The sequence below is a fragment of the Bos grunniens genome, chromosome 29, assembly GCF_055505025.1.
Source record: "Bos grunniens cultivar Pamir isolate PY7600 chromosome 29, Bosgru_T2T1.0, whole genome shotgun sequence".
In the NCBI taxonomy this organism is placed as follows: domain Eukaryota; kingdom Metazoa; phylum Chordata; class Mammalia; order Artiodactyla; family Bovidae; genus Bos; species Bos grunniens.
In genome coordinates this window covers 6579433-6599229 of record NC_141193.1, presented here as the reverse complement: position 1 = coordinate 6599229, position 19797 = coordinate 6579433, and the positions used below count along the sequence as shown (strand labels likewise).

At 51.3% G+C, this 19797-nt stretch overlaps 2 protein-coding genes across 10 annotated transcripts in view; both read left to right on the top strand.

Moving 5' to 3' along the window:
• Window positions 1–1410, top strand: part of DPP3 (dipeptidyl peptidase 3) — a 31892-nt gene extending 30482 nt beyond the window's left edge. The window contains exon 18 of the mRNA XM_086385688.1: window positions 876–1410. Within this exon, the coding sequence (XP_086241814.1) occupies window positions 876–1027 (152 nt within the window). The 3' untranslated portion in view covers window positions 1028–1410. The remainder of the gene's footprint in view (window positions 1–875) is intronic.
• A 1125-nt stretch (window positions 1411–2535) lies between these two features.
• The window catches only part of BBS1 (Bardet-Biedl syndrome 1), a 22959-nt gene continuing 5697 nt past the window's right edge, over window positions 2536–19797 (top strand). The window contains exons 1-18 of one of the 9 annotated variants that reach the window (XR_015158118.1): window positions 2536–3255; window positions 3597–3670; window positions 3787–3821; window positions 6946–7218; window positions 7333–7379; window positions 7526–7564; window positions 7690–7762; window positions 9328–9459; window positions 10166–10272; window positions 11822–11942; window positions 12107–12265; window positions 13397–13466; window positions 14038–14196; window positions 15074–15207; window positions 16133–16267; window positions 17036–17122; window positions 17341–17495; window positions 17946–19310. Coding sequence is in view for 2 of the 9 variants with exons in the window: in XM_086385689.1 (XP_086241815.1) it covers window positions 2984–3255; window positions 3594–3670; window positions 3787–3821; window positions 6946–7218; window positions 7333–7379; window positions 7526–7564; window positions 7690–7762; window positions 9328–9459; window positions 10166–10272; window positions 11822–11942; window positions 12107–12265; window positions 13397–13466; window positions 14038–14196; window positions 15074–15207; window positions 16133–16267; window positions 17036–17122; window positions 17341–17427 (2007 nt within the window). In the remaining 7 variants the exon portion in view is untranslated. Of the gene's footprint in view, window positions 3256–3593; window positions 3671–3786; window positions 3822–6945; window positions 7219–7332; window positions 7380–7525; window positions 7565–7689; window positions 7763–9327; window positions 9460–10165; window positions 10273–11821; window positions 11943–12106; window positions 12266–13396; window positions 13467–14037; window positions 14197–15000; window positions 15208–16132; window positions 16268–17035; window positions 17123–17340; window positions 19311–19797 lie in introns of those variants that run through there. The other 8 variants (XR_015158116.1, XR_015158121.1, XR_015158117.1 and 5 more) reach the window with 8 other exon arrangements.

The following is a 19797-nucleotide window of genomic DNA, read 5'->3' as shown; positions in this document are numbered from 1 at the left end:
CAAAGGTGGTGGTGATGGTGGTGGTGATTGTATTAATAGCTCACTTTTGAGGACTTCCATGGGCCAGAGTCTGGGTAAAAACTCTCCATGGATCAACTCCCAACAACTTAAATGAGGAAGTTTCCCCTTTTTCAGCTGGAAACTGAGACACAGAGGGGCCGTATATTTGAAGTCACACAGGGAGTGGCTGGCAGGATCAGGATTTGAACTCGGGCCATCCGAGCTCAGAGCCTGTGCCCTTAGCTGCATACATCCCATAAGGCCACAGAGTACAATGAGGCACTGTGAGCAGGTAGAGAAGTGGAGGGATGTTAGAAGGAAGTGCTTCCCATGAGTATTCAGGAACACCACATAGGTTAGATGGGTGCCCTTGGAACAGCCCCAGTTGACAGATGAGGAAGTAGGTTCAGAGATCGCGATGCTTATGATAGCTGGCACTTGGTGAGTGTGCCTTCCACCCATTATATTATATTTAATCATCGCAGCTTCTTGAGAGATGTACTGTGCTTGCCCCCACTTTCCAGATGAGGAAACTAGGGCTTAGGTTAAGAAACTTGACCAGGGCCCCACAGTAGATGGAGATGAAGCAGTTCCTCCTGGAAGCCAAGGACTGTGTCTGTTTCACCTAACATGGCACTGTTGTAAATCTCTATTAAGTGAATGAATGAATGCAGCAATTCATTGAATACTCCCCCTTTAACGTTTCCTATCTCATAGGATTATGGAGTCAGTTAGATAATGAAATATTGAGCACAATTTTTGGCACATGGTAAAAACTCAGGAAGACAACTAGCTGCTTCTGTGATTACGACTATGATTCTGTTTCCCTATTAAAACCTTTTCCTGCTGCTGTTTTTTCTCCATCTCCTCCCCAGGCTCAGAAGTACAACTTCTTGAGTATGAGGCCTCAGCTGCAGGCCTCATCCGATCCTTCTCTGAGCGCTTCCTAGAGGATGGGCCCGAGTTGGAGAAGATCCTCACCCAGCTGGCCACAGCTGATGCCCAGTGCTGGAAGGGGCCCCAGTGAAGCCCCATCTGGCCAGGCTTAAGGCACCTGTGAGGCCCTTCCCCGACTCGATCAAACCAAGGCTGTAAGTGGCCCCCTTTTTGTGGGCCCAGGAGAGGGGCAGGAGCCTGGACCTTGGTGCTACCTCAGCCAGGGGTGGTGACACTAAGCCCTTCCATTTGTCAGCACTTTCCAGCTTATCAGTGGTTCCCTTGTGTTATCTCATTTGATCTACACTGCCTTCTGCGGGGTGGGCAAGGCTCCTTGTCCGGATTCCCAGATGAGGAAATACAAGTTGTGAGAAAGTGACCTGTCTAAATCCTGCAGGATTCAAAACCTCTCCCAATCCAGTGCTCTTCATGTATTACTTTTATAACCAGAAAAATAAATATTGGAAACCACCACCATCTTCGCAATTTGTGTGGTTCTTTCTGGCCTTGGCCTCACGTCTCATTTGCTCCCAGCAGGGTGGTGGGATCAAGTCCTAGGGAGGGGGAAGGAGGGTCATTTTTAGGCTCCCATCTGCAACAGGATTTTGCCATCACCTCTAAATCTGGATATGCAGAGAGTCACATGGGTGAACATAATATGATTTTTGCCATCCTCCCTCATGGCTTTTCTTCTATTTTAAAGAAGAACCTAAAAACTGGAACTAAGATCATGACTGTAGCCATGAAATTAAAAGATGTTTGCTCCTTGAAAGAAAAGATATGACAAACCTAGATAGCATATTAAAAAGCAGAGACATCACTTTGCCAACAAAAGTCTGTATAGTCAAAGCTATGGTTTTTCTGGAGAAGGCAATGGCACCTCACTCCAGTACTCTTGCCTGGAAAATCCCATGGATGGAGGAGCCTGGAAGGCTGCAGTCCATGGGGTCTCGGAGAGTCGGACACGGTTGAGCAACTTCACTTTCACTTTTCACTTTCACGCATTGGAGAAGGAAATGGCAACCCACTCCAGTGTTCTTGCCTGGAGAATCCCAGGGACGGGGGAGCCTGTTGGGCTGCTGTCTATGGGGTCGCACAGAGTCGGACATGACTGAAGTGACTTCACTTATGGTTTTTCCAGTAGTCATGTATGGATGTGAGAGTTGGACCATAAAGAAGGCTAAGAGCTGAAAAACCAATGCTTTCTGATAGTGGTGTTGGAGAAGACTCTTGAGAATTCCTTGGACAGCAAGGAGATCAAACCAGTCATTCCGTAAGGAAATCAATCCCGAATATTCATTGAAAGGACTGGTGCTGAAGCTGAAGCTCCATTACTTTGGCCACCTGATGTGAAATGCCGACTCATTAGAAAAGACTCTGATGCTGGGAAAGATTGAAAGCAGGAGGAAGAGGGGGCAACAGAGGATGAGATAGTTGGATGGCATCACTGATTCAATGGACATGAGTTTGAGCAAACTCCAGCAGATAGTGAAGGACAGGGAAGCCTGGCTTACTGTGGTCTGTGGGGTCGCAAAGAGTTGGACAGAACTGAGTGACTGAACAGCAACAACAAAAAAAATTGAAACACCTCAATCCTAGAATTTAATCTGTCTTTTTTCCTTTTAATTTATTTTTCGCTGCTGGAGTACAGGCTCTAGGACTGGGGCTTCAATACTTGCCACAGAGGGGCAGAGTCAGAAGTTGTGGCCGACACAGTTGCTCTGTGGCATGTGGGATCTTCCCAGACCAGATCTTTTTCTAAATGGAACAGGTGTTTCCTTCATTGGCAGACAGATGGCTTCTTTACCACTGAGCCACCAGGGAAGCCCAGGAGTTAATCCCTTAAACTTTGGGTTTTGTTTCTCTATCCTAGACCTCGAGAGTAAGCACGGAAGAAAGGACGCGGCCCCTTTTCCACCCAGGTAACCGTGAGGATGAGCGGACGAGTTAGTTTTGCTGTTGATAAACCGGAGAAGGGCACCTCTCCAGGCCTCAAAGCTCAAGGGGCCCATGGCTGAGCCAGAGGTGCAGGGCCTAGAAGCTCCTGATGGGAAGAATCAGAGATAAATTATATAAGTCGGAACGAGGGATTGCATCTCAGCTGGTAGAAACCCCGGCAAGGACCAGCGCAACTTGCTCAGGAGCCTCTCTGTCCCGGGCCGGAAAGTTGAGCGCCCGGAACCTTGACACGCGAGCTTCCCCCCAACCCGGAAGCTTTTGGGCACTGCGCGGCGGCTGGCCACAGCCGGTTGCCAGGGTGACGCCTGGAAAGATGGCTGCTACGTCTTCGTCGGATTCAGACGGCGGCAAAGGCGAGAGGTGAAGGCTGCGATCCTTGAGACCCCTTTTCCTACATATGTAAAGAAGGTGCCCCGGTCCCTGGGATCTGGGGTCCTGCGAGTCTCAGCAGCGCTGGCAGTCCTTTAAAGATCACATAGGGAAACTGAGACCCAGGGAGTGAATGGGTGTGTGTGGGTGACTCGAGAGCTGCGATGGGGGAGCCGGAACTTGGACCCAGACTCTATACCCCTAGTTCAGAGCTCCCTACATACCTCATTCCCAGAAACAAGTTCCCGCAAAATGTTCTTCCTTCCCTTGGAATTCATCATCTGCCCCGCCCTCGCCCCCGTCCCCCAACTCTGTCCCTCTTCTCCCAGCAGTGAGGCCAATTCGAAATGGCTGGACTCACTCAGCGATTCCATGGCGAACATCCACACCTTTTCCGCCTGCCTGGGTGAGTCTCTGGGACCAGGAACCCTGGTTCTGGGGAGACCGGGGTGTCAGATGGTCCTAGAGTTAAGCTTCTAGGATGCTGAGACCCTGGTTTATGGCCCTTTTTATGTTTTCCAGCGCTGGCCGATTTTCACGGGGACGGGGAGTACAAGGTAAGCCTGTCACCCCAGAAGTGAGGTTTCCTGATAGTTCCAAAGAAGCTCAACGTAATCTGGAATTCATGTGCACTTTGAAAAAGCACGTTTAGTGTTACACTTTATTTTTAACGTGGAAGTGGAGAGAACCTGTTGATTTCATATGACAGACTGCAGAAAGTACAGCTAAACAAAATGCTGCTGGAGATTATACTAAGACAAAGCCTTTTCATTTTGTTGACGTTAATTCTTGGCTGGAAGGGTGCATCCCATGGTTGGGGGTGGGGCATTAGAATCTGGAGGGAATTTAGACATGGAGGAAACTGAGAGTTTTATGTTTATCAAAAGGGTATGCATTTTAAGGTTAGCCGTGAGCTGATCATCTTGAAGCTGGATGATGGCTATTTGGGGGTTTGTTATATGAGTCTCTAGTTTTGTATATGACTGAAATTTTTCATAATAAAAAGATTAAAATTAAGATAAAAATATAAAGATAAGTAAAGAAATAAAAAATTTTAAAGGCACAGATTTTTTTAAAGGTTGAGAAATTATTGATCTAAAAGAAAGGAAGTTAACATATATTGAGTAATCATTTCTGGACTAGACCCTCTTTGAGGCATTTTCACATACATAGATACTGTTTATCTCTATTTTGTTAGTGGGAAAATAGATTCCAAGAGGCTGAGTTTACCAAGTTTGTAAAAGGTGGCAGACCTGGGCCTGTCAAATTCCCCATCACATGTTCCATTACAGCTCAGCCCTCACCAAGGGCAGTGAACCTACAATGGATATGTTATGATGGCAGCTAGAAAGGAGTCATATCCTGCTTGGACAGTGCAGTAAGATTCATGGCTTTGGCCCCCAAATCTCTGTCCATAGAGCATTCAACAATTAGCAAGCATACAGTGAACCCCTTGTTTAAGGGAATGGCAGTCCGCTCCAGTATTCTTGCCTGGAGAATCCCATGGACAGAGAAGCCTGACGGGGTACAGTCCATGGGATTGCAAAGAGTCGGACACAACTGAGCTACTAACACACACAGTGAACCTCTCCTGTGTGTAAGTTGTTGTGCAGACACTAAACTGAGAAATGAATCAGTCCATAGTCAGAAGGAAATACGGATACTGTCCTTGATTCATCCACAGTGTTGACTGAACACCTGGTGTATCCTTGGTGCTGGGTTGACGGCAGTGACGGGTAGAGAAATCACAGACCGCATGTGCTTAGTTGCTCAGTTGTGTCCTACTCTTTGCAGCCCCACGGGCTGCAGCCTGCCAGGCTCCTCTGCCCTAAACTGGAGGCAGGAGGAGGCAGTGCTACGTGAACTGTGCTGAAGGATGAATGAAGTGTGTCAAGAAGGCACGGAAGAGGGGAGGGCATCAGGCAGAGGGAACTGCACAGACAGAGGCAGAGACGCTTGCAAACTCACAGCGTATTTGTAGAGAGGAAATTGCTTTCGAACTGTGGTGTTGGAGAAGACTCTTGAGAGTCCCTTGGACTGCGAGGAGATCCAACCAGTCCACCCTAAGGAGATCAGTCCTGGGTGTTCATTAGAAGGACTGATGTTGAAGCTGAGACTCCAGTACTTTGGCCACCTCATGCGAAGAGCTGACTCATTGGAAAAGACTCTGATGCTGGGAAAGATTGAGGGCAGGAGGAGAAGGGGACGGCAGAGGATGAGATGGTTAGATGGCATCACCAACTCAATGGACATGGGTTTGGGTGTACTCCAAGAGTTGGTGATGGACAGGGAGGCCTGGCGTGCTGCGGTTCATGGGGTCGCAAAGAGTCGGACACAACTGAGCGACTGAACTGAACTCAAATTGAACATTAGAAAGTTGAGGCCAATATAAAATAGTAGTTAAAACCACTGGCTTTGTTTTTTTTAATTTTTGGCTGTACCCTGCAGCATGTGGGACCCTAGTTCCCCAACCAGGAATCAAACTCATGCCCCCTGCATTGGAAGGCAGAGTCTTAAACACTGGACTTCCAGGGAAGTCCCAAGACCACTGGCTTTGGATTCAGACAGACCTAGGTTCAAGACCTAACTGTACCACCTACTAGCTGTGTGACTTTGACCTAACATCTCTAAGCCTTATAGTTTCCTCATTTGTGAATTGGGGCTAATAATTTTATCTACCTCACAGGTTGTTGCTCAGATTAAATAAAAGAGTACATGAAGTTACTGGTGTGGCTTCTGGCACACTGAGCATGCTCAGAATCCAGGCATTCTGTGGCAGCCTGCATTCTGGCTGGAGCATAGCATGGATGGGGAAGTGATAGAAAACCTGTTGGGATCCAGATCAGAGGGGCCTTGCAGGCTTCACTCAGGAGAATGGGCTTGCATGGCAGCTGCAGCGGCTTGGCGGGTAGAAATACAAGAGCTCGTTTCTCCTTTGTGGGTTGCACGTCTCCTTTGTGGGTTGCACGTCCCACTCTGTGCACTTGGTTCTGCTCCTTTGCCGTTTGAAAGCCAGGCCTCAGAGCCCACATATGAGTTTCAGGCCCCCCAGTGACCTCAGTCATTGTCCCAGTGTGTAGAACAGTGTCTGGCATGGAGCAAGCCCTGAAGAAACACTTACTGAACAAATACTGAAAGTATCAGCTGCCCCCTGTTCCTCACTAGGCTCTGTGGTTCGCTGTCTCCTTTGACTTGCACTACAAGTGTCCTGCAGTGTGCACGGGTGCGTGTTAAGTTGCTATAGTTGTGTCCAACTCTGTGCGACCCCATGGACTAGCCTGTCAGGGTCCTCTGTCCATGGAATTCTCCAGGCATGAATACTGGAGTGGGTTGCCATGCCCTCCTCCAGGGGATCTTCCTGACCCAGCAGGGATTGAGCCTGAGTCTTTTTGGTCTCCTGCATTGGCGAGCAGGTTTATTTTTTATTTTTTTAACCACTAGCACGACTTGGGAAGCCCTGTCATGTGGTAGGTATTCCCATTTTGCAGGTGGGAAAACTGGCTCAGGAAGTCATTTTTCCCAAGGTCACACAGCTTGCAAAGCCTTTGCCCTCCTCCCACCCACCTGTGGTACACTCTGAGTATATATGGATGTGCACCAGCAAAAAGCTAAGCCCAAGAAGAGGGGCAGTAGGGGTGTCTTTAGCCCCTAAGCCTGGAATCAGCCAGCCTCTCTCTGCAGCTGGCCATGGGAGACCTTGGCCCAGATGGGCGGCAGCCCCGCCTGAAGGTGCTTAAAGGACACACACTGGTGAGCCAGAAACCACTACCCGACCTGCCAGCCGCTGCTGTCACCTTCCTCATGGCGTCACACGAGCCCCGGACTCCAGCACTGGCAATCGCATCAGGCCCTTGTGTGTATGTGTATAAGAATCTCAAGCCCTACTTCAAGTTCAGCCTGCCCTCGCTGCCTACAAACCCCCTGGAACAAGACCTTTGGAATCAGGCCAAAGAGGTAAGTGGCACGGGGGATGAGAGCAAGAAGGCAGAGGTGGCTGCTGCAGGTGGGCCTCATTCCCTGCCTGGCTCTGGAGCTCACAGGCTCTACCTTCTTCCCATGGTGGCACAGGACCAGATTGACCCCTTGACCCTGAAGGAGATGCTGGAGGGCATCAGGTGAGAGCCCACTGTCCCCTTCATGTGCCTCCCTTACCCCCCAGTTCCTACTCCTTCATCCCAGAGCCCACTGTCTGACACCCCCCTCCCCCAACACTGGGCCTGTTTCTCAACTCAACCTGCTGGGATGGTCCCTCTCCTTACAGGGAGAAGGCAGAGGTGCCTTTGTCTGTACAGTCACTCAGGTAAGGGCCCTCTGGACGGCCAGGGCTCCAGAAGCTCCCTGGGAGGGCAGGGGGAGAGGCTGTGGAGTGGCCTTGGAGGGCAGGCAGGCCCCGGGCGCACAGATGCCCCTACTCTGTGTGTCCAGGTTTCTGCCGCTGGAGCTGAGTGAAATGGAGGCGTTTGTGAACCAGCACAAATCCAAGTCCATCAGGCGGCAGGTACTGCCCCCTCTCATTTCCCTGTAAAAAATACAGTTTTATAAACAGACCATATAAAGCCAAACCTGACGAGTTTTACTTTGCAGTTTTCCTTCCAGCCTGTGCTGCCTATGTAGTCTGCAGGGCTTCTCCATTCAGTTAGCAGTGACAGCTTTGAGTTGATAGATACAGTTATGTAACTTACATAACTTTTATCATCTTGGTAGTAAAGGTAAAATATTTTCATTAGGGAAAATTTTGAAAATAGAAATACAAAGGAAAAATAAAAGTGACTATATTCTTACTACTCAGAGTACTCTTACCATTTTGATACATTTCGTTCATAAGTAGGCCTTTATATCCTGCTTCCCTTGAGCACATAACATTGTATCTTGAGCATTAGTCTTGAAGAACTCCATTTTTAGTGGCCCCTTGATCATTTCATTGATGATTCATTATTCATTCATAATTTAACTATTCGGTACAGATCATTGGTCAAGAAGTGTTTCCTTTTTATTCACTTCATATTTTTCTTAGTTAGGATTTTAATGACTTTATTGATAGACCTACTCATTGATGAGCTCCAGTGGTTCCTGACCTCGGGGGCTGAGCCTTGTCCAGGGATGGGCTTTCAGAGCTGTCCCTGCATTTCAGAGCCGCATAGGAACCACCCACTTGCTATAGAGGACATTTGAGCTGAACACGTTGACCAACGCATGCCTCCATGTTTGGCTAGCTGTAGATCGTTCCCTGAGAAACATTGTTCTCTCCTGCTGATCAGCAGCTCAGATCCACAATTGTGACTATCTCTGAGTACTTTTAAAATGAGGAAGTGAGTTAAGTATTGCTTAAAAGATGCAGTGTGGGGGAGGCCATCCTCCCGGGTATGCATCGTGGCTACCTGGTTGGGAGCCACTAGCATCCACATTTCTGTAACTTTTCTCCTTCCACTAGGCTTTGAGGATTCTTCTTTTTTTTATCTTAAAGGTAGTCATTCAGTGAACAGCTTTATCCAGAGAAACATCTTAGTCCTGCTAAATTATTTCCATGGGAGAAATTCCTAAAAAGGGGATCATCTCCTCTCTTGTTTTCTCTCCAATCACAATTAGAAGAACATATGCCCACTGTAGAAACTGCAGAAAAGCCCAATGAAGAAATTAAACCCTGCCTGTGATGTCATTGTCCAGAGATAACCAGTGTTTGTATTTAAAGGTTTAGCTTTCCACGGTTCTTTTTATTCATATATATGTTTTTTAAACTGTGATAATACTAATGTAACTTTTAATCTGTATTTTCTCTTAATACATTAGAAACATTCTCTCTGTCATTGAATCTTCTTTTAAAATCTGATTTTGGTAAATGACTGTGTGGTTTTTGATCATACAGTTTATAATTGACTTAGAGAATCCTGTTTTGTTAGGAAATTAGGTTTGCTACAATCAACACTTTTGTAGATAAATCTTCTGTCACAACTCTAAGACTCTTCTTCCTCCTTTGCCCTCTTTCTTTCTGGGGCGTCCTGGGAGGAGCTGGGGTGGGAGATGGTGTGAGGGGATCTCCTGGGTGACCCTGGAGTCCTTCTGCAGACAGTCATCACCACCATGACCACCTTAAAGAAGAACCTGGCTGACGAGGACGCTGTGTCCTGCCTGGTGCTGGGCACTGAGAACAAGGAGCTCCTGGTGCTAGACCCGGAGGCCTTCACCATCCTGGCCAAGGTCAGTGTGGGGGTTCTGGCCCTGTGCACACCCAAGGCCCAGGCTCCATGCCCTCCCCTCCCCCAAGTCTCCTGCCCCAGTTAGTTAGTTCTTGGTGATACCTGTTCATTGTAGAAGTTATAAAATGTAGACGGGCATAAAGAAGACAGACAACCCCAAATCCTACAACTCACGCATGTCTTCTGTGAAAGTTTTGGCACAAGTCCTTGTAGACATTTTCATATTTAGACACAGGTATATAACTTTCAATATTTTTTTCTTTTTTTTACAAAAACAGCCCATGCTGTAGGATCCTGAAACCTGCTATTTTCAAGCAGCAGTAGCTCATCAGTATCTTTCCATGTCCATATTAAACCACGTCAGCCTTTGCAGAGGCCGCTTAACATTGATTATATAAATATTCTGCAATTTCTTTACCCTGTTGCCAATTGTATGTTTAAGTTATTTTCAGTTTCTTGCTATCATTAACCACCACCACAGCAGGCTTCCTTGCCAAACATCTTTGTGTGCTTATCTAAATACCTCCTTACATGCATTCCTAAAGTAGACTTAAAAGTTTTGCTACCTGTTCCCCTCCAGAGAAACTGTTTGTTTTAAACTGTGCCCAGGAGGGTGTGAGTGAGGAGAGGGGCACTTAGAGGAGTGGTGTCAGGTCAGGGAGGGGCCGGGGCTCCAGAGAAACTGGGGTGTTTGAGTCTCTCTGCAGATGAGCCTCCCCAGCGTCCCTGTCTTCCTGGAGGCTTCTGGCCAGTTTGATGTGGAGTTCCGTCTTGCCGCTGCCTGCCGCAACGGGAGCATCTATATACTGAGAAGGTAGCCACATCCGAGCTCTCTAGGGTCAGAAGCAACATCTCAGAAACCTAGTGGTTTCGAGGGCTGGCAAGATGAGCAGGGCTTTGGAGCGAGAATGTGGGACTGGAAAGAGCCCAGAACTTCATAGGAGGCAGAGCCCTTGAGCGTAAGGGATGTCTGGAGGCTTGTCCCGTGGGGCCTGGCAAAGTGAGAGACTAGGCTGGGTGGCTGTGACACTAGCAGTGCAGTCAGATATTAGATAAAAATGGTCTTTCCTATTTGTTCTATTGCTTTTATAGTTACGGGAAATTTCCTTATGCATTAGTTTGATGTTTCTTAACAGTCATTCTTTTAATTCAAGAAATGTTTTTGAGTACCTGCTATGAATTAAGCATTGCATGAGGTATTGGGGATATATTGATGAACAAAATACGTAGTCCCTACCCTTGTGGGAAGACATATTAAGACCAAGATTATATTACAAACTGGATACGTGCTATGGAGGAAAAGTACTGGCTCAGTGAGGGATAAAAGGGGGTCAGGGTGATCAGCAAATGCCTGTCTGAAGAGATTACTTGAAGGTTAAGAAGGATCCAGTTCAAAAAAGTGGAGCAAGAGTTACAGGCAGAGAGCACGTAAGCGAACTCGGTGGGAAAGGCATTGGCATGTGCCACTTGAGCTTGGTGGCAAGAGATGACATAGCGATCAGGTCGACTCACGCAGGACCTATTAGGACATGGTGAAGATTCTGGGTTTCATCTGCAGGGGAATGGAAAACCATTATGGGGTTTGACTCAGGAGATGCGATGAATGACATGATCCACGTCCATTTCGGAGGGTAGATTGGGATTAGGCCCAGAGACCAATGGAAACCTCTTCAGATGAGTCTTCAGATGGGCGATGTCTCTGGCTTAGACTTAAGAAAGGTGGGCCAGAGTCTTTCTGGATAAGAGAAATAAGATTCAGATGCCAGGAAACTGAAAACTCTGCATCCACACAGAGCAAACTCCTCCTGCTTTTCTGATAAATTACTAAACTATTATATTAAATGGAATCTCAGTCCATTACTTCGTCTCACCTGAGGTACACTCGCTGTAAACTGGTTAATGCCAAGTTATCACACAGATCACCATAGTGAAGTTGGGAGGAAGACCAGGAGGGAAAATACACATTCTGTTATCCATGGTCATGCAGCTACTAAGTCCTAGAGGTGGAACTCGTTCCTGGGTCCTCTGCTTGTGGGCCAAGGCTGCTCCCAGGATCATCTGTGGGGCCTGGAAAGAGGAGGGTCAGCCAGGGCAGGAGAGAAGGTTTCTGGGCTGAGAGTGAGTGAGTGAGTGAGCGTTAGTCACTCAGTTACTCTGCGATCCCATGGACTGTAGCCCTCCAGGCTCCTCTGTCCATGGGGATTCTCCAGGCAAGAGTACTGGAGTGGGTTGCAATGCCCTCCTCCTGGGGATCTTCCCAACCCAGGGATAGAACCTGAGTCTCCTGCATTGCAAGCAGGTTTTTTACCATATGAGCCACCAGGGAAGCCCTGGGGCTGGGAGTGTGTGTCTTCATTCCACAGAGACTCCAAGCGTCCCAAGTACTGCATCGAGCTGGGCGCCCAGCCTGTGGGGCTTGTCGGTGTACACAAAGTCCTGGTGGTGGGCAGCAACCAAGACAGCCTGCACGGCTTCACCTACAAGGTGTGATCGCACGGCAAGCACCCCCAAAGCCTTCCACCTGCGTCTCCTCAGTCCCCCTCAGCAGGCGAGCCCTTCTGGCATTCCCTTCCCAGCAACTCCAGCCACCCCTTCTTTCCCCTTCTCAGCGCTGAGCCCCCAGCAGACACTTAGCTGTTCCCTCCCAGGGTAAGAGGCTGTGGACAGTGCAGATGCCTGCAGCCATCCTGGCCATGAACCTCCTGGAGCAGCACTCCCGGGGTCTGCAGGCCGTCATGGCTGCGCTGGCCAACGAAGAGGTCCGCATTTACCATGACAAGGTCCTACTCAACGTCATCCGCACGCCGGTGAGCTGCTGACTCCTCCCTGCCCCGCTCCCACCTTTGGGGCTCACTCACTGCCTCTCTGATCCCACTCCCCTGCCACCCTTAACTTTTGATGTATTTTGAAAACGTTTATGCACAACTCACTATATTGAAAGGATAAAACAATGACCGAATCCTTATTGTCGAGGGACTTGTAGTCTAAGGTGCGAGCCAGCCAGAAACACAGCTGATTCAAATACAAGACAGACTAAAGCAGACCAAAGCCCAGAAAAGGCACAGAGACAGACTATAGTGACTGGGGACGGGGGATGGCAGGGTGGGGTGGTGAGAGATACATAGGGATGGAACTCAGGAGCCATTTCACAGAGCAAATGACAATTCAGCTGGTCCTCGAAGCAGTTTGCTTTGAGAAATGGAGTGGATAAATGAAGGTGCAATATTCCAGACTGGAAATAACATGAACAGCGGCTGAGAGGCATGAGTGTTCTTGATAAAGGAATCCAGGTAGTTTGATGAATTTGGACCAGAGTTTTTCAAACAGAGTTTTGAGTCATCAGATCGATTTAATGAACCAGTATGAGAACCAGAAAAAAGTTCAGAGTGTATCACATGTGAAACTTTTGTGTATATGTATGTGTAAAGTATCATATGTCGCAATATAAAATTTGAAAGCAGCTGGTTTGGACCACAGGCTCTCGGGAGCGCAGGCGGTGTGGTGTACAGGTTGGGGAAAGGACAAAGAGAAAAGGCAGGTTGGAGTCAAATATGGAAGGCCTTGAATGTAAACGAGGAGGGCAAAAACCATTGGAGGTTTTTCAGCCAAGAATAGACATGGTCATATTTGTATTTTGAAAGGCAACGGAAGCAGCTGTTTGAAGGACAGACTGGGGAGAAAGATGGCTGGGAGATGTGTTAGAAAGCTGAACTCAGAGGCCAGTGATGTTCAGTCTCGAACTATGGCCATGACTGAGCAGGGGGCGGGGTGGGGGATTAGCACAGGAAATATTTCAGAGGCAGCATAGCCCCTGGCCTCACCTCACATTTCACCTCGTACATCATATGTGGGGTCTCCCACCTTTGTCCCCCCTCCTCCCAGTCCTGTTCTCTTCACTGAGATCTTTTCCCAGCTGAACTCTGGTGTTTCCACCATAGGAGGCAGTGACCAGCCTTTGCTTTGGCCGCTATGGGCGGGAGGATAACACCCTTATCATGACTACACTAGGTAAGGGGGTCAGGCCTGGTGAGGGTTTTAGAGGTGGGCGTCTGCGGGACAGGCCAGACCCTGGGAAGGAAGAGGTGCACGTGAACACGGGCAGGCCTGGGTTTGGGAAGCAAGGCCTGCCTGCAGACACCATCCCGTCTGGGGCTGGGCCTTCACTGGGGACAGCTCATTAGCAGTTTGATGTCACTACCTGGGGCCAGGCCCTGGCTGTGTCTCCAGTTCACCCCAGTATCTGCCACAATGCCAGGAACATCAAAATAGTCAGTAAATAATTGCTAGGAACTCTCCTGGCGGTCCAGTGGTTAGAACTCCATGCTTCCACTGCGGGCGACCCAGGTTTGATCCCTGGTCAGGGAACTAAGATCCCGCAAGCCAAGTGGCTTTCCCAAGCAACTAAATAACTGCTAAATGAATGAATGCATTACTGGCAGGACATACTTCATTCCTTTCAGAGACCCACAGTCTCAACGAGAAGACAGAAGAGGATCAACACGAGGCAGACTGGGGAGAAAGAATGGGACTGTCGGGTGGGCCTGGGGAGGACACATATGCCGTCTGCCCTCTTGCCTAGGTGGTGGCCTGATCATCAAGATCCTCAAGCGCACAGCGGTGTTTGCCGAGGGGGGCGGTGAGGTCGGCCCCCCACCAAGCCAGGCCATAAAACTCAACGTGCCCCGGAAGACCCGGCTGTACGTGGACCAGACACTGCGAGAGCGGGAAGCCGGTACCGGTGAGGCTCAGGCCGAGTCCCTCCCCTCCTCCTCCTCAATTGGTCCAAAGTGGCAGCAACTGGCTGAATGCCACCCGGGTGCCCTGAGCAGCAGGAGGAGACCTGGGCGAACCAGGCAGGTCTCATGCCTATAGAGTCCCAGAGACAGCCTAGGAGGTACACCCTGCCAACAAAGAACTAGAGCTCAAGGTAGAGGGTGCTGCGGCTGCCCTTCGAGTTCAGAGGAGGGAGCAGCCGCTTCTAGGTGCAGAAATTCTCGTAAGAGCAGTAGAATTTGATCAAGGTTCTTCCTTTTCCTGTTTTATCTTTCATGCTCTTTTGTTCGTTCAGTACCTATGATTATGCCAGGCCTTGTGCCAGGTGCCTTGGATTAGGCCAGTCCCTACCTAAAGAGCTCAGTAGACCTTGCTAACTTCACATTGCATGACAGGTGCGGAAGTCTCTGCGGAGTGCTTTTGAGGCGCACAAGAGAATGTGTTTGCCTGGGAGCCTAGCAAAGGCTTTAGAGAGAGATGACATTGGATTTGACTCTAAAAGATGATTACAAGTCCACCAGCCAGACAGGGACAGGGAAGGGCGATTTTGGCAGAGGCCTGGGTAAAGGCACAGGGCCCTGCCTGGGTTCAACCAGGAGCCAACAAAGGAGGCCAAGACTGCGCGGGCGGCCAGGTGGTGGGAGAAGCCGGGCAGAGGGGCAGGGAGCGGTCCGCAGCATCCAGAGGCTGGCTGTGGGACCTCGGCCTCCTGTTGCACGCTCCCAGCCTCTGCTCACCGTGCCTTCCTCTCACCCTCTCCCCACGGCAGCCCGAGCGGGAGCCTCCTCCCCGCGCTGCCCCCCTCCCGCCTCACCGTCAGCCCCTCGTGTCCCTCCCCTCAGCCATGCACCGGACCTTCCAGGCGGACCTCTACCTGCTGCGCCTCCGGGCGGCCCGTGCCTACGTGCAGGCCCTTGAGTCCAGCCTGAGCCCCGTGTCTCTGACGGCCCGGGAGCCGCTCAAGCTGCACGCTGTGGTGAGCTCTTGGGTTGGGGGTGGTGGGCCACCTCAGGGCCAGAGGGGCAGAAGTCAGGGGTGGGCGGGAACCCCTCAGGCCAGAGCCAGTTCCAAGGCAACTAGGCCCTATGCCCCTTGTCACCTGCCCACAGACTCAGGGACCAAGACCTCCTCTGTGGGCGCTCTCGCCTTCTCTCACCTGTGCCGCCTCTTCCACTCAGCTGGCCGCAGAGCAGGCACACTCTCCAGCCCCCTCATTCCACGTGGGACCTCAGACGAGCCCCCAGATGTGGGACCTGGCCCCCAGGTGGTCACATTGGGACGTTTCTTCCCAGGAGCCTGGAGGGACTCTTCAGGAGTCTGTTCACTTCAGTAACTGCCGGCAGCCCGAGGAGGTCGGACTGCCTGGTGCAGGGATGGGGCGCCCTGGGACTTCCACAGGCACGAGGAGGACGAGGAGCCCTTAGACACGCTGACCTCAAGGTCCTCAGGCCTCCAGCCAGCTCTGAGTGGCTCCCTGAGGTGTTCGGTCTGATCCAGTTGGGGTTCTAGTCTCTCTTTGTCTGAAGACAGTGGAGAGATCCAGAGAGGAAGAGGCTACAGAGCACAGGGGGGAAGAGGGAGAAAGTGAAATCACCGCAGCCCCCAGAGAACGTGCGGTCGAGGCGGGCAGGGCCGCAGGGCGGCGCAGGCAAGAGCCAGGCCTGCTTGCCCAGGCCAGCTCTGCCTCCCGCCCGCCTTCTCCTGAGGCCACCGCTCAACTCTGTACCCACGGAGCCAAGCTTCTGAGCTCTGGGCCTTCTGATGGACAATGCTTTAGAGCAGTTGGAGGAGGGTGACTTGATGCGGATGAGGAAGCAGGCAGGCAGGTCCAGGGTCGACCTTCTCAGGACCCAAGCCCACAAGGTCCTAAGTGCTTTCTCCCCTCCCCACCCTCTCCACAGGTCCAGGGCCTGGGCCCCACCTTCAAGCTCACCCTTCACCTGCAGAACACATCAACAGCCCGCCCCATCCTGGGGCTAGTGGTCTGCTTCCTGTACAACGAGGTGCTCTATGCTCTGCCCCGGGCCTTCTTCAAGGTACTGGTGTGACAAAGGGTGGGGTGGGGCCTGATCAGATGCCCACAGGTCAGAGGTGAGGGGGCTGGCAAGTGGCTGCAGCTACAGGGCAGGCTAGGGCGCAGCAGGGGCCCTGAGGAGAGCCCCCAAGTTTGCCTGCCCCAGCTGCTTTTCTCCCCGCCTGCGTGGGTCTGAGGGTGGCACTTGGAAGGTGCCGGGACAACAGTAAGAGTCTGGGCCCCACCTGTGCCTCCCTCAGAAGCCTGTTGGTGCTGGGGGTCCCAGAGCCGCCCTGCTGCCCAGCCCTCCCACAACGAGAATGGGGACCCAAAAGAGAACCTTCCAGAGTGAAGCACCTGGTGTTCCCCAGGTCCACATTTGAGCCTTAGTTGAAAGGACCAAAAACCAAGAAGGACTTCGGTATGTGGAAGAAATAGCCCTAGACTTGGTTGGAGGTCAAGAGGTTTAGGGACTTGCCTGGCAGCCCAGTGATTGAGACTCCACACTTCCCTGCAGGGTTTGATCCCTGGCCAGGGAACTAAAATCCAGCATGCTGTGCCTCACAGCTAAAAAGAAAAAAAGTTTACCTTTAATTATGGACACACATGCAGCCTTGGGGCGTTCACTCCCCCGCTGAGCCGTGTGCCCCTCGAACGGGCCTGTCACCCCTGCCCGCCCTGCCAGGCAGTGATGTTCAGCTGGGACAGCAGGGTGACAGAGCTTTGAAATCTACCCAACACTGGCTGGGTGTGAGGGCTGACTTCCTCACCTCTTTGTCCCCAAACTTAGGTCCCATTGCTGGTGCCAGGGCTCAACTACCCCCTGGAGACCTTTGTGAAGAGTCTTAGTGACAAGGGCATCTCAGACATCATCAAGGTAGGTTGCCAGTTGGTACTAGTGCAGGGGAGAGTGTGAGTGAGTGTGGATAAGGCCCCGGGTGGCTGCCAAGAAGGGCTGGGTATCTGCACAGCAGAGGCTCCCCTCTCCTTGGACCGAGCCCTGCACTGGGGCTGGTACAGACCAGGCTGTGCTGGCCTCAGGGAGTAGGGGGGGAGGCAGAATGCCCCCTACTGCCATGGCCACCTTCTCTGTAGGTGCTGGTGCTTCGAGAAGGCCAGAGCACACCCCTGCTGAGTGCCCACATCAACATGCCCATGAGTGAGGGGCTGGCAGCTGACTGACCCCAGTGGAACCAGAACCAGGAGGATCCAGCCGCCTCCACTGCGCTGGGCAGAGTCCATAGTCCCAGGTTCGCTCCTGTGTGGCACCACGCCGGGCCGCCGCCTCCCTCTCCTCTCCTAGCGCCCCTCCCTCACTACCCCGACCACCGGGTGACCTGCAGCACAGGTCAGTGAGCTCCTTCCTCCTCAGGAAAACCCAGGCGCTGGCCCTGTGGGCTCCTGCCACTCTGGTCTTGTCCCCACTTTCCTCCAGAAAGAACCCCCAGGTCCCAAGGAAGAGTTCTGCAGCAGTTACGCTGAGATGAGGGCATAGGCCCCACCTTCTCCTCTGCCACTCTCCTTGAGCACGTCTCTTTGCTGTTGCTGCAGAGTTGGCAGGGGCCTGGCCCCAGACAGTCAGAGGCTTTTCTCAGTGAGACTGAGCCCCCTATTGCTCCCTGGGGTGCCAGAGGCTTGGCTGTTGCCAGCTCAGCTTGCAGGCAAAGCACATGCTCTGATCTCCCTCTCTTTCTATTCAGGGGCCCCGGGAATAGCTGCCTTCCCACAGGGGGCCTTTCTGAAGTGTTGGGCTCAGCCAAGGTCTCAGGCCTGTGATGCTCCATGAAGATTGCCAAGGAAGAGGCTGGCGCAGGAGGCAGAGAGTGCCTGGGCAGGGAGCTAGCGGCCCGAGGAGAGGAAGGCTCAGCTTGACACAGCAGAGATGGGGTCAGGGCACACAGGAGGGGCATCTCTGGGGTCCTGGGGAGGGGGCTTGGGAGGCAGAAGCCTAGAACTGCCAAACAAAATGCTCCTCTATGCCCTGGAGCCCAGATCAGTCAGGTGAGTGGCAAGTTCACTGGGCAGTGGCCATTATGTGTGAGATTTGCTGGAAAAGCATAGCCCTTAGGTGTTGAATCAGGCATCGAATGAAGGTGCATGTTAAGATCTTAGGGGTCAGAGACGCACAGTCTGGGCCCTTGGTGCCTCCTGGAGTCCCCTAGCTAGTCTGCCTGGCTGACCTGCCAGCTGTCTTTCGGGTCAGTGCTACCCACGGCTGCCCTGAGCCATTTGTAAGCCAGGAGTCCTGTTCGCTGAGGAAGGGCCTATGCCTTCTGACCAGGTACAGCCTAGCACGTGGCAGACAGCTCAGGCTTGTGGGAAGTAACCAAGTTTCTGGTGTTTCCATTTCCCCAAGTGTAAAAGGAGGCGGTTTGACTAGATTCTGCTCTAATATCCTAGCGTTTGGCAGCCCCTGTAAAGAAACCAGGAGTCAGCTCCAGAAAGGGGATACTTGGCAGGAATAAGCACAGAACTTTTGCTCTTGAGACCAAGGGCCCCACGTTGATGGATTCTGCTGGACAACAGCCTCTGTGCTGGAAATGGTGAGGGACAGCCCATAGCCACGCTCTCCGCAGGGAATGCATTTGGGGTGAGGTTAAGAGAATTAAGGGGTCTGGACCAAAGCAAGAGCCCATCCCCCTCCTGTCTGCACGGTCCAGCCACTCGCAAACATAGACCAGTTAGGTCGGGGTGGCCTGGGGTTCCTCAATCAAGCTGACTGAGGCTCGGGGGAATGAGGAGCAAGTTCAGTATGGAAATGGAAAGACAGGTAGAGGGATCGTCACTGTCAGTCAGATTTCAATCAAACCTGAAGGGTTTTCCAAGAGAGCTCATCAGAGATGGAAGGCCCTGCCCCAGAAGGTATCAAGCCCCTTGTCACTGGAGCTGTGTCACTGTGGTGAGGCCAGATGACCTCACAGTCCCTTTCACCCCCGTGAAGTGATGAACTGTGTGAACTCGGAACGAAGAAGTCTCAACCGGGGTCTCCTCATAGTTATCCATGATGATGCAAGTGGAGAAACGATCCCGAGGCCCAACCGCTAATATGAATTTACATGATGTGATACTGTGTCGTTGTTCAGTCACTCAGTCGTGTCCGACTCTGCAGCCCCATGGACTGCAACACGTCAGGCTTCCCTGTCCTTCACCATCTCCCAGAGCTTGCTCAAACTCAGGTCCATTGAGTCGTGATGCCATCCAACCATCTCGTCCTCTGTCATCCCCTTCTCCTCCTGCCTTCAGTCTTTCCTGGCATCAGGGTCTTTTCCAATGAGTCAGTTCTTCACACCAGGTGGTCAAGGTATTGGAGCTTCAGCTTCAGCATCAGTCCTTCCAGTGAATAGTCACGACCGATATCCTTTAGGATTGACTGGTTTGATCTCTTTGCTGTCCAAGGGACTCTCAAGAGTCTTCTCCAGCACCACAGTTCAAAAGCATCAATTCTTTGCCGCTCAGCCTTCTTTATGGTCCAGCTCTCACATCCATACATGACTACTGGAAAAACCATAGCTTTGACTAGACGGACCTATTACTTAAAAACACATGAACCGC